At 47.7% G+C, this 12,153-nt stretch overlaps 6 protein-coding genes across 6 annotated transcripts; 3 read left to right on the top strand and 3 right to left on the bottom strand.

Annotated features, from left to right (window-relative positions):
* Nucleotides 1-535: 535 nt before the first annotated feature.
* F4807DRAFT_428161 (monooxygenase) lies at nt 536-2,589 on the top strand. Its single transcript, XM_047998242.1, has one exon. It carries the CDS (start codon nt 910-912, stop codon nt 2,416-2,418), a length of 1,509 nt encoding a protein of 502 aa, XP_047853448.1. The 5' UTR covers nt 536-909; the 3' UTR covers nt 2,419-2,589.
* A 1,013-nt stretch (nt 2,590-3,602) lies between these two features.
* Nucleotides 3,603-4,751, top strand: F4807DRAFT_461051 (uncharacterized protein; the record flags this gene model as incomplete). The annotated part of the gene is made up of 1 exon (XM_048001626.1): nt 3,603-4,751. One exon carries the CDS (start codon nt 3,603-3,605, stop codon nt 4,749-4,751), a length of 1,149 nt encoding a protein of 382 aa, XP_047853449.1.
* Nucleotides 4,752-5,563: 812 nt separating this feature from the next.
* On the bottom strand, nt 5,564-6,285 carry F4807DRAFT_461052 (uncharacterized protein; the record flags this gene model as incomplete). The annotated part of the gene is made up of 2 exons (XM_048001627.1): nt 5,564-6,085; nt 6,139-6,285. The coding sequence occupies 2 exons, from the start codon at nt 6,283-6,285 to the stop codon at nt 5,564-5,566; spliced, it is 669 nt and encodes a 222-aa protein (XP_047853450.1).
* Nucleotides 6,286-7,133: 848 nt separating this feature from the next.
* F4807DRAFT_104380 (Alpha/beta hydrolase fold-1) lies at nt 7,134-8,336 on the bottom strand. The gene is made up of 2 exons (XM_047992673.1): nt 7,735-8,336; nt 7,134-7,619 (listed from the first exon to the last, which is right to left on the bottom strand). The coding sequence occupies exons 1-2, from the start codon at nt 8,146-8,148 to the stop codon at nt 7,287-7,289; spliced, it is 747 nt and encodes a 248-aa protein (XP_047853451.1). The 5' UTR covers nt 8,149-8,336; the 3' UTR covers nt 7,134-7,286.
* A 1,749-nt stretch (nt 8,337-10,085) lies between these two features.
* F4807DRAFT_467903 (uncharacterized protein) lies at nt 10,086-10,586 on the top strand (the record flags this gene model as incomplete). The annotated part of the gene is made up of 1 exon (XM_048002552.1): nt 10,086-10,586. The coding sequence occupies one exon, from the start codon at nt 10,086-10,088 to the stop codon at nt 10,584-10,586; it is 501 nt and encodes a 166-aa protein (XP_047853452.1).
* F4807DRAFT_428163 (S-adenosyl-L-methionine-dependent methyltransferase) lies at nt 10,582-11,851 on the bottom strand. Its single transcript, XM_047998243.1, has 2 exons — nt 11,677-11,851; nt 10,582-11,597 (listed from the first exon to the last, which is right to left on the bottom strand). Exons 1-2 carry the CDS (start codon nt 11,697-11,699, stop codon nt 10,778-10,780), a joined length of 843 nt encoding a protein of 280 aa, XP_047853453.1. The 5' UTR covers nt 11,700-11,851; the 3' UTR covers nt 10,582-10,777.
* Between the last annotated feature and the right edge of the window lie 302 nt (nt 11,852-12,153).

Below are 12,153 nucleotides of genomic sequence, written 5' to 3' on the forward strand. Positions count from 1 at the left end.
CCTCGTCGTTCATGTAGCTACTGTATGCAGCAAATCCAAAGCAAAGCCGCTAGATAGTGGAGGCCTCCATGGAACTACTTCCTTATGGTTAAAAAAACTGGTTAAAAATCAAGGACACGATTGCTGTATCGACAAGTGATATATCGTTGCATCTCTTGTCGTGAGTCAACGCACTCGTGGACAAGTCAAGGTTGTGTTTGGAATGTCCCGGATGCAATACGAGGCAGTCTCAGCTCTTCTTCTTATGCTTAATTATATGACATTACAATCTACCCGGTTCCAACCCTGCGAAGGATCATACGGCGTGAGCCGCGAGCTGATGAACGGAATAGGGGTAAATGTGGGTCAATCGGCATTCGGACTGTTGCCAAGATTGAAAGTCCGAGCCCGAGCCCGGTCCCGTTCCCGCCTTCGGTCCCGGGAGTCTCAATGAAGGTTCCGACCAGACACAGGATGACTCAACAATTCCCGATTTTGCCATACAATGTAACCACTGGTTAACTCTTTCTGGTGAGCACTTTGATGGATTTTAATGCAATGCATGACTCACGCGACAATCACATGGATCTTCCTGCCATTCTTTCGGCCAGGGATATTAGGAGGCTAACAATTGCAACCACGGCTTGAGGCGATGCGCCTTCAATCTCTAGGACTACGTTAGTGTCCGAATTTGACAGCCTGGCTTGATGCTAATACGCGTAGGCCCTCCGTGAAGCCTTGGAAATGGGGCCTCCATTAGGACTTCGGGGAAAAAGACTGCTGCCTGTGAATACATATATCACAAGATGCTCCAAATAAATTAAACCATTCGATCTTCAGACTTCAGACTCTTTAATCATCACAATATATAAAGTTTTCCTACTCATACTTATCAACACCACACCAGTATACCATATTAAATCGCCCATCATGAGCACTCACGACGTTATCATTGTAGGTGCCGGGCCTATCGGACTTTTCCTGGCCTGTGAACTTGGCATGAGAGGCACTTCCGTGCTAGTACTGGAACGCGAAACTTCTCCCGAGTCGGCGTTCAAGAGTGCCCCTCTGGGTTTGCGAGGCTTAAACACAATCTCCTTGGAATCTCTCTACCGCCGCGACATGATGCACCTGGTGACCAAGAACGAGCGCCCGAAAGCTTTCAACATTAAGGAAGGTTTCAAGTTCGGCGGTCATTTCGCCGGCATGGTCTTGAATGCCGAACTGCTCGACCTGAAGAAGCACAAGTACCGCCTCCCTGGTCCGGCCCTAACCCCTAACGGTACCATGCTCGATGTCGTCGAGAAGGTACTAACGGAGAGGGCCGAGAGTGTAGGCGTGAAGATTCTCAGGGGTAAAGGTGTCTCGGCAATATCGCAGGACGACAGCAGCGTCACAGTGGAAGCGGGTGGCGAGACTTTCACGGGAAAATGGCTCGTAGGCTGCGACGGCGGGAAAAGCACAATTCGGAAAATCGCGGGCTTCGACTTCGTCGGAACGAAGCCGGAGTGTACCGGCTACGCGGTCGTGGCCGACTTCGACAAGCCCGGAGTCTTGAAGATGGGGTTCCATCCTAGCGAGGGAGGCATGTACATCGTCGGATTCGCGGGGAATTTTTTCCTGCTTGACTTCGACGGCGGCGCGTTCGACCGCACCCAGAAGGTCACGCCGGAGCACCTCAACGACGTGATCGCCCGCGTCACCGGCACCGACGTCAAGGTCACGAATTTCAAGCACGCCTCCTCCTTCACCGACCGCTCCATGCAAATAACCCAGTACCGACGGGGCCGGGTCCTACTCGCCGGCGACGCGGCGCACATCCACTCGCCGCTCGGGGCGCAGGGTCTGAACCTCGGGCTCGGCGACGCCATGAACCTCGGGTGGAAGCTGGCGGCAACGGTGAAGGCGGGCGAGGACGCGGACCTCGCGCTCCTCGACACGTACGAGAAGGAGCGGCTGCCCATCGGTGATTGGGTGCTCGAGTGGACGCGCGCGCAGGTCGCGACGCTGAAGCCGGACCTGTACGGCAAGGCGGTCCGGAATATCGTGCGCGACCTTATCGACACGAGGGACGGCAACAACTTGTTCATGGACCGCGTCTGGGGCCTCTGGATGCGGTACGACCTCGGCGACGAGCACCCCCTCGTCGGCTCCAGCGTGCCGGACTTCGAGCTCGACGACGGGTCGAGGCTGGGCCCTAGGCTGAAGGATGGGCGCGGTCTGCTGCTGGACTTCGGGGCGAATGAGGCGCTTAAGGGGCTCGCTGGGGAATACTCGGATAAGGTCGATTACCTAAGCACGAGTGCGAAAGAGCAGTTGGGTCTCTCGGCCATGTTGGTTCGTCCCGATGGCGTTGTTGCCTGGGCGGCTGAGGAGAATACTGATTTGGACGCGGCTAAGGCTGCTTTTCAGCGATGGTTCGGCCTGGGTTCGAAGTGATGAGTGTTACATCGGAGTGAAAGTTGCGATGCGTTATTGTACCAACATATACCCACCTTAGATCTAGCGTTCAGGTGTCTCCCCTTTTCGAAGTATAGTATCGACGTTCCCTTGATCTGAACATCTTGTATTATACGTATAACCAATAAGACTTCTAAAATTATCTAACAAGTGTCCTTATGTGTTTTATGGCTGAGATCTTTCGATTCATGTATCCCGGCTTACTTGACAAACTTGATCTAGGTTTCTAGTTGAAGATATTTAGGTCTAGCCGGAAGAAGGGGCCCGTAGCTGAATGAATAGGGTAAGTGGCGCTGGGGAAACAATATACCGGTGAAGCTTGTATCGGGCTAGCATCCTGGACGCCACCGACGACGGTGCGCTAAGACACCGGAATTCACCCCTTGTCTTCCGGAACCCAAGTAATTTCCGGTCTATTATAGGTTTGTCGGCAACCTGCAGTTGAAGAGACAAGGATAAAATGGTAAGAGACAGGGTCCCTCAAGCCACAATGTTATGATAATAATGATATATGACGCGCGTTTGATAACAAGTATAACTGTTTTAACAATTCCGCCTGGTTAAAGTACATAATCATGCCCTTTACAACGAATCAGCGATGATCTCCTAAGCAGTTGCTCAGCGTGAATCCCATTCTCGAGTCATAACACCTCGAAAGCTTATGCAAACATGAAGCACATGAAAAAGTAAAAGTAGCCAGTTCAACCAATGTAGTGCCATATAATTCAAGTGAAAGTAATAAATCTCGCTATTATACAAGGCAGTTATACGATAAGTCAGCCACCCACCAACCATTATCAATCACTTTTAGTTCCTATTATGCTGTGGCGTTTTTGTTTGCGAGGTCACTCCGTTTCAATATTGAAAAATCGACTGGTCTATGTGTGAATATTTTCACATACCTAGGTACCCTGTGTCTTTCTTGGACGACTATTCTTTTCCCTGACACACTACCTAGGCACTCTCCTCGCAGTATATATAGCCTAGTGAAGCCAGCATGGATAACCACACCTCTCAACAGCATCGCTTGTATGGGTTTATCGAAGTCGCTTTCTATTCTATTCTTGAAATCATATATTATAGAATACAGATGCCCTAGCAATACATCGATCCATATCAACTCTTTAATCCCCAATATATCGCTGGAAGATCCATCTCCCACAATGCCGAGATTCGATGTCTCGCAGACCTTGTCATCTCAATCCGAGCAGGCACAGTCTGATATCAGCTGTCCTGATGCTATGCTTGTCAGGAAGATATTGGAAGCAATGGTTCAACTAAAAGCCAAGGATGATGCAGGTGATTTTTGCTTTCAACATCCACAGTCTAGTATTCAGGGGCCACGACTTGAATTCAATATCACGGACTCAAGTTGGGAACTCTTCAACCAATTCTTGAATTTCGACACTCGCAGCAGAGAACTACTTCCGCTAGATAACCCCCCAACTGAACTGGCTAGCTTCTATTCCCAACGTGAAAGCATCCATCAGTGGTTTCATGGAAATTGTGATTTGGAATTCGATCTCGACCGCAACTGGCTTCGAATCCGGCTCGAAATCTTTTCCCCTTTTCACTCCAAGCTCGAAGTCTCGATAACCGATTATCTCTACAAAGAGCTGAAGCATGTTCACGATACGCTTGCGGGGGACTATATCGTAGAGACCGACTATGGGATTGATGCCTGGACTGGAAGATCTATGACCTACGTTGATAATTGCATATATTGTTATGCTAAGGGTAGTAACGATGATGAACGGGTATTCCCTTGCATAGCAGTTGAGATTGGATTGCCTTACCTAGAGGCAAAGGAGAGAGCTCAGAGGTTGATGCGGCTTGGGAGGGGTAGTACTCGGTGTGTCGTGTGTTTGAATACAGAGTGCAGGTGGCAGAAGTACAAGATCGACAACGCTCCTCGCCCACCGTCACGAGTTCCACTACAAATCTGGTTTGGAGTGCAGGAGAATGAACGGGGCCAATGGATGGCAGTGTTGGTGGCAGACCAACCAGACCTCCGTGCCAAAGTTCGCAGCGCACCAAATGCACGGTTCGTTTTCGATCCAAAGGACTTGGATGGACCGTCTCAAGATGACACGGAGCATGAAAAGGGGCCAAAAGTTGAGATCTCATACAGACGACTGTTGGAAATCGTTGACGAGACTTGGAAGGAATGCTTGGATGACATGGAAAAGAACGATTATGGGAACAAGGGAAATACTGGACCGAACTCGCAGGCAAACACATGTAAGAAGAGAGGGCCATCTAAAGGAGAACTGCTAGATGTTATCAAGCGGAGGAAGTTTGAGATTGAGTAGGTACCTAGTGTTGAATTCAGGGTTTGATTCCCTGTATTTAGTACACTGCGCTGGAGTAGAATGAAGGGATAATTGCGATGAATGTCTTAGATCAGTGGGTAGCTTTATTCATATTTAGCTGCCGTACACTCCCTAAGTTTAGTGAACTTTTAGTTTAAGATTATCACAATATTATGCACTCTTTTATGGTCATTACCTTCTACATTGTAGCACCCAAGTTGCCATGTATTCTGCTACTGCCAACCACTGGCTCGACGTATCGAACACACTGTTCAACTGGCCAGTTCTAAAACGTAGGAATCATCATATTGTAGGTAGTGGCGCATAGATCGAAATAAAGAATCAAGTCATGTTTTAAGGCAAAGTATCAATTTGGGTTTCTATCTCACTCCAGGGAAATGTTTTCTGTTGCGGTTGACAGACAGAAAAACATCCTAGGCCTAAGTATTGACGAATCGATGGCAGTGGTGAGCCAACTAACGGTAGACCCCCTTTTCATATCCCCCGAACTCAACGATTGTCAACGGTGACCGCATTCCATAGCGCCAGCCACATTAGAGTCAGGGTTAATGTAAACTTGAGTGCCAGATAGAACCCATAGAAGTAAAAGAAAGAAAAAAGGAAATATCGTGGAGGAGCATGTCCTGTAAAAAGAGCAAATGAGCATGAACGTGTAGGAATCGAATCCTATGACCACAATGGTCCGTCATCATTCTCATCAGAAATCCTCATCTGCGTTCATACACTGTCTTTATCCCGGAAACGCAGTGCCGACTATCAACCAATGTAAAGCTCCCCGACTAGAACGATTACTAGACGTCTTCGCCTCGGTCGGCTGGTCGGAATTCAGGGACGTTCCACGGGCCATCAACTGGGGAACTCGCTCGTCGGCGTTCGAGCTCGGCCGTAAGGGATGGGGAATAGTTCATCGTAGACTTCTGAGCAAATTGGCGAGGAGGCGACTCGATGTCGCCACACATCTCTTGAAGGAATTGTTTGCGTCGAGCGGCGTACTTCTGCTGCTCGGTGACAACGGGCGGGAAGGCATGGAGATCAGGCATTCCGGATGAGACGGGTGGCGATTCCTTCTGCTTGACGGGAAGCTTCTGCTTCTGCTTCAACTTCGACTTCTCACGCTTAGGTGCCTTAGGGGTAACGTCATGGTCAGAGTCAGATGCTACTCCGTGTCCTCCAGCCTCATGAATCTCCTTGGCGTGCTCAGGAACCTGGGGAGCATGGCCATTGGTTTCCTCACCCAACGTCTTGATCAAGTAAGCGAGGACTTCGCGATGAAGGCCGGTGACGTCGCCATCGGACTTGATGTGCTGAAGGACCTTGGCAAGTTAGAAAATGCTGATACCAAATGACGTATAAGGGTAATACTTACTGTCTCGAGCACGTGAGAGGCTAGGCCACGACGGTCTTGGCCCTGAAGATGCTGCTGAAAGTAGTTCTTGAGGACCGGTTTGTCGGCCTCCTCGGCGCCGCACGCGTTGAGCAAGCCCTCGACGAGGTCAAGTCCGAGTTCGGCCATCGCGATAGTCTTTGGAAAGATAGAGCATTAGTAGACCGCATATTTGACAATAAATGAGCGATATATTTCGTACGGTTGAAATAGGGAAAGAGTTTATAGTGTTCGATTAGATTTTAGTCCAATACCTATAAATCGCCAATCTAATCATCGATGCGTGTGGAACTGCTGGATCGCGTCGGTGAAGACAGGAATATACTTACATTACAGCTCGAAAAAGGAAGAACGCATCGATGATAGGAAACAGAGGGAAAGAAATTTGTAGATACGAGAAGGGAATGAGAAGAATTTGTCTGTTCTCAGTATGGGCTAGGATACATACATCTGCGATGAAGGTGTAGCGAGAGGGTACCGGAAAAAAAGAATTACTTACCCAAGGTTGAGTTGTAGAAAATGAATACCTATGTCTCTTGAAGAGTGATGTTGTAGATGGGTAGAATAGGTAGAATGAGAGGGCGAAGAGTTGATGGTAGAATGAATCTCAACTTCCACAATGGTTGGCTTGGAGGGAAGTGAAGTTGTTGTTGTTTTGGGGAAGAAACTGAGTTTTTGTCTGGGGAGTTTGGATCACAGCTTTTATGTACGTGTTTCTCATGCTTAGGCGGGTGCTGATTGTAGTCTTATTGTCCGGAATGTTCTAAGGTATTTAAATCCTTCCTTCCCCCCTAGGGGTTATTGCCGGAGGTCGTTGTTCGGTAATGAAGTTTGTCGGCGACGTCGAAGTCCTTCTGAGTCTTACGAGATAATCCATGCCTCTTATCAAGAGCAGTATGAAAATCTGACGATACTCAAAGCGTCTAGGGGCACCTAGGCTATTGTGAAAGGATTACGAGTTCATAAATACTAACAGTGTTCACTATCTTGATATATGTAGTAATGTCCCGTGATCTCCTTTGTCTTCGTCGTCTTATTCTTCTTTCATCCTATAAGAATATCAGGAAAAGAAGCTATAACGACATGAACGGCGTAAACTTCTACTATGATAACATTATAGCAAGAAGAATTTAAACTTTAGCGGCCTTAGTGATAACATCCAACAACACTTCCGTCTCCTTATCTAACAGGAACGGGCTATGAGCGCAGTCAAGCTCCACGAGTGTAGCACCTATCTCAGCAGCACGTTGGTACTGTTTGTCAGGTGGAACAATCTTATCCTTTTTGCACACAACAAACGTCTTAGGGGTCCGAACTTCAACTACCGTTTCCGATTCCTCCGGGTCATAAGTCATCTCACTCTGCCAATGGAGCATCTGAAGAGCCTTGTTTTGCCTCGATTCCTCAACATCGTCGTAGAACAGCATCCGGGCCAGATCCTCAGGCACGGGCCGTTTCTTGAACTAAAGTGAGGGTCAGCTAACTAACCGATTCAAACTATTTTCCGTGTCGATTACGGAGCTTTCAATCCCTGACGAAAAATAGGAGGGGGGGGGATAGGGGGAGAAGAGCCCTTACATCTGTCCAGCCAGGCGGAAACGGTATGGGCTCGTCGGGTCGACCGTGCTTTGGTTCGACAAGCGCGGCGATATACACGATGCCAATGATACCGCCTGGAAGACCCTGAGCGGCACGGTCCTCGAGCGTCAGGCCAGCGGCAGCCCCTGTTGCGACGACGCCGCCGGCGCTATGCGCTACTACGAGAATCTTGCGGCCCTGATCCAGCAGCGGGCGAAGGTACTCGCGGATCTGATTAGTGCTGTCAGCGTGCGTTTTGCCGTCTATTGAGTCGTCGTAGCCGGTTGTGACCAGATATGGCGCTAGGACCGTGTACCCGCTACTCCGGAGTGGGTCGATTAGGGAGCGGTAGTGTAGAGGAATGTGCCACGCTCCATGGATGAGGAGGATGGTCGGTTTCTCTTGGGATGCCATTTTTAACTTTGAGATATCTCTATTCAGAGTTATCCTGATTGGTCGGTTCGTATTCGAGGTTACTACAGGGGATGGCTTGGTGTAACAGGAGATCCGAAATGTGATTGGCTGAGAGCTGAAATATTTACCCAAAAAGGCAATCAAGACTGTTAACGATCAACTTAGTTCGCTTCGTGCCCTATATGTCTATAGGTATGTAGTAACACTTAGTCTATCTAATTAAGGGAAATTCTTTCGGGACTTCACGACAATTTATACCTAGATTCAGCTCTGCGCCGCACAACTCTTTGTAGTTTAGCAGCCTCATGTGTAAGTGGAGCATTTGCCAAGTAGACTATCGTGGAAGTTATGTAGGACTTGCACCAAAAATGGGCCCTCAGAGTAACATAGCTTCGGAAGAAAGAGGCACGGAAAATAGTAGCGTTTAATTGGTACTGTTACTATTAACACAAATCCCCTTAATTGGTAGTTGTCCCCAGACATACGTATACCACCCACAAAAGCTCAGTTGTAATCGATCGAGGGCACCACTTATAAGCTAGAACATTACGAGTACGACTAGTACAAGCTATACAAGGCGAATAGGTCTAGAATCATGTACCATTTATGCTATTGGCTCTCTGATATTCTGGCTCTGGTTTGCCGGGCTAGATACCTAATATGTCTACCCTCTAATCCCTGTCTGGGGACAATTGTCGGTTAGGGGGCTATGCTCCATATAAAACTAAGTAATTGCTCATTCGACTGATGCCAACTCACACTTCTACAATTGACCTAACCTTAGTTGATAAACTTCATTTACTGATTGTCCTATTGGTATATTGGATATATCTAGAAACAATTAAGGAGATTGGCGAGGAACAGTCATTCCCTTGTACCCCGACATCATACGTTTTTCAAGCAGTCGGACTGATATAAGTTCATGCTTCTACCCTCGTTCAGAGCCTATATTATAACAACTTCAACGTCGTTTCCCCATTTATAACCCACTTTATTTCGACCTTATAAGTTATATAAAGATTCCCGTTCAATATTATTGTAAACAATAAACTTAGCACTGTAATCAACACAAGAGCCATTATTTTACGCCTTTTTTTGTCTCCGGGTACCAGGTTCTGCCGAGGAGGATCAGGATCTAAGATTGGGAACGAGTGTGACTTGCTTTGGTTTGCACGAAGTTTGTTTTAAGTTGAAGTTTTGAAGAGAAGAGTAAAAGTTAAGTTGATAACGAGGGAATATGAAGCCAGGTATTTATACGAATTTAGCAGTTGTCTTAAAGCTTTCTAGCATAGATCCTATTAAGTAGTTTAAGATATTGTCCTAAGTTCTTAGGTCCTCATGCATCCCCTTGGCGATAAGGGCCAACCCAGAACTGCGTGGTTCAAAACTACAACAAAGAATGGATTCTAGAAGACTCAGGTGGATATCTCAATAAACTCGATACGATTGTTATGCAATATCTGTCTCCATAAATATAATTCTTCAAGTCCAGAACTAAATTTCTTGACATTTTCATCGGAAATATAAATAGTTCGTATCCTAATGCTAATAAAACTCACTTGCGCTATATCTTCTATGTGGCCAATGTAACAACCTGTTTAATTAAAAGACATCGGACTACGAGATCCATGTTAAATTAGTACCTTGCTAAGGACATGATGGAGTCTGTCAGATCCAACAGTTCAAGGTGATATTTTAGTATTAGTTTCAAAGCCAGAATGTCCCGTCAGCGAGGCTTAGAATAAAGTTTGTTAAGGTCTTCTTAGTGAAGCCATGGCTTTAGAGTGTGAACCTAGACGCCAAAGCTCGAGGTGAGTAGCTAGATGATCTATCCTATAAATACTAATTAGTATAGATGCTGTAGAATGTGAGTTATAAATCTTGGTACACATATCTGCCTTACCTCTCCAGCCCCAAAAGACATCAACATTACCAAAATGAGTCGACTCCTTCGCATCCGTTCGGTTCTAAAGAACCTGGGTACGTTTGCTGCCCCAGACAATATGAACTGGATAAACAGATACAATCAATTCTCCACCACTACCATATATCAACGAATAACACCACCCTCTTCATTCACCGCAAAAGGCTCCATTCCAGGTGGCAAGGCGCCCGCCAACCGCGAGGCGACAGAAAATACCAAATACGCCATGACCTTGGAAAACTGGCACAAAGGCATCTATGGTCGATATATCGACTCCAAACTTGGAGATGGAGGACCGACGGAGGATTTGGCGAAATTACGGCGCATGCGCGGCAGGCTGCTTCGCATACGCGAAATACTCGACGGAGAGTTTGCAGTTTGCCAGAATGAAGGAGATGTAGCACAACAAGCTATAGTTAAAAATTACAAAAATCATGCGAAGTGGAGTATGGAGGTGCTCTCAGATCGCATCGCTGAGGTGGAGGCGTATGAGAATGAGTTGAAGGAGCATTGATATTCGTGGGTGATGAAATATTCCCTTTACTAAAGGGTTGAATGTTAATAATGAATGAAACTCTACTAAAAGATTGAGGATATCAACGGGAAGAAAAGATACATGTTAGAAAGCTGAATGCAATTTTTCATTGAATCCCAAATTTATAACTCCATAGCGCCGCGCAATGCAATAAGGGTATCGCTCTAATTCTAGAAAGCAACCCGTCTCTTGCGTCCCGTGTACTTAGACGTCGCCTTAACAACCTTGCCTTTCCGTTCCATCTGCTCCTTCTTCTTGACGATCCACGCTTTACTCCCCTTCTTAATCTCGCCCTTCCCACTCTTATTGCTATGCATCGAGTCGAGCACATCCACGCCATCCAAGCCCCTAACCACGCCCGTAATATCGCCTCCATTCCCATCTAGATTCCCGCCACCAACCGTCAGTACTAAATAAAACTTCACATTCTTCGTCTCGGGATCATCTTCCAGCAGACCGGCGCCGAACCCCGCCTTCACCGCCGCGCCGGTGATCATCTTCTTCTGCTCGTCGTTCTTGGGGTAGAACTGGCACACAGCCCTGCCACCCCTCTTCAAGCTCGCGTACAAACCATTAAAAAACCTGGATAGCCGCCCCTGCGGCGACACGTCGCTGCTCTCGGCATTGCACAGCCACTGAATCGCGCTGATGCTGATCGCGGCGTCGAACGTGCCGGCGCGGAAGGGGACGCCTTGTCCGATGTCCGCGAGCAGCAGGTCGCCTTCCACGTCCCGCTGCAGCGCGACGTCCAGCATCGACGCCGATACATCCATGCCGATCCACACGTGCGGTCCGCCCTCGTCGGGGGGCGTGGAGGACAGGATTTCGCCGGATAGGCCGCTGCCGCAGCCGACGTCGAGGATGAGCGAGGGCGAGGATAGGTCGAGGAGCTCGAGGGCGCGGTTCGTCATCGAGGCTTGGATGTTTTGGATCCGCGAGGAGGTGGTGTATTTCCGCGCTTCGGAGTCATTGTAGTGGACGTCGGCGGACCTGGATGGTGAGGGTGGTTGTTAGTTGGGAATGACGATGGATTTTGGTGGTGGGGTTTAGAGGGGTTGCTTTTACGTACAGTGTGTCCTCTGGCCGCGACATGGTGCGATTGTTATCTCGTCAACAACTTAAATTTGGTTAGGTTAATATAAGCCGGATTTCGTGTATAGAAGCGTCAGATCCAATTGTACCTGAGAATATAGACTTATGCGATTTGTGGAATGAATCGCATTTCCAATTGCTTGTGATGCGACGAGGAACTTTTCTGTGGAGACATAAATTCTTATCGTTATCAATATGTTGCTCTGGGAAATCTTCGGCCTCTCCAATCCCTAAACCTAGATAGATCTGACTAATCGGGCCAATAGGAGAATTAGGGTAATCTAATTACCGTTTCCGCCGTCGAATACGGAAGGCCACGCTTTCAAGTCGCGTCACTTGGGTCGATGCAATTTCGATCAAAGGAGCAAGCTTATCGAAATGCTACCCTTAAACAGCAACCACATTCATTTTCAATTTCCCATTTCCCCTACTGTACATATGATGAGATCATCAA

This window comes from Annulohypoxylon truncatum (assembly GCF_022578515.1).
Source record: "Annulohypoxylon truncatum strain CBS 140777 unplaced genomic scaffold F4807scaffold_19, whole genome shotgun sequence".
Taxonomy (NCBI): Eukaryota; Fungi; Ascomycota; class Sordariomycetes; order Xylariales; family Hypoxylaceae; genus Annulohypoxylon; species Annulohypoxylon truncatum.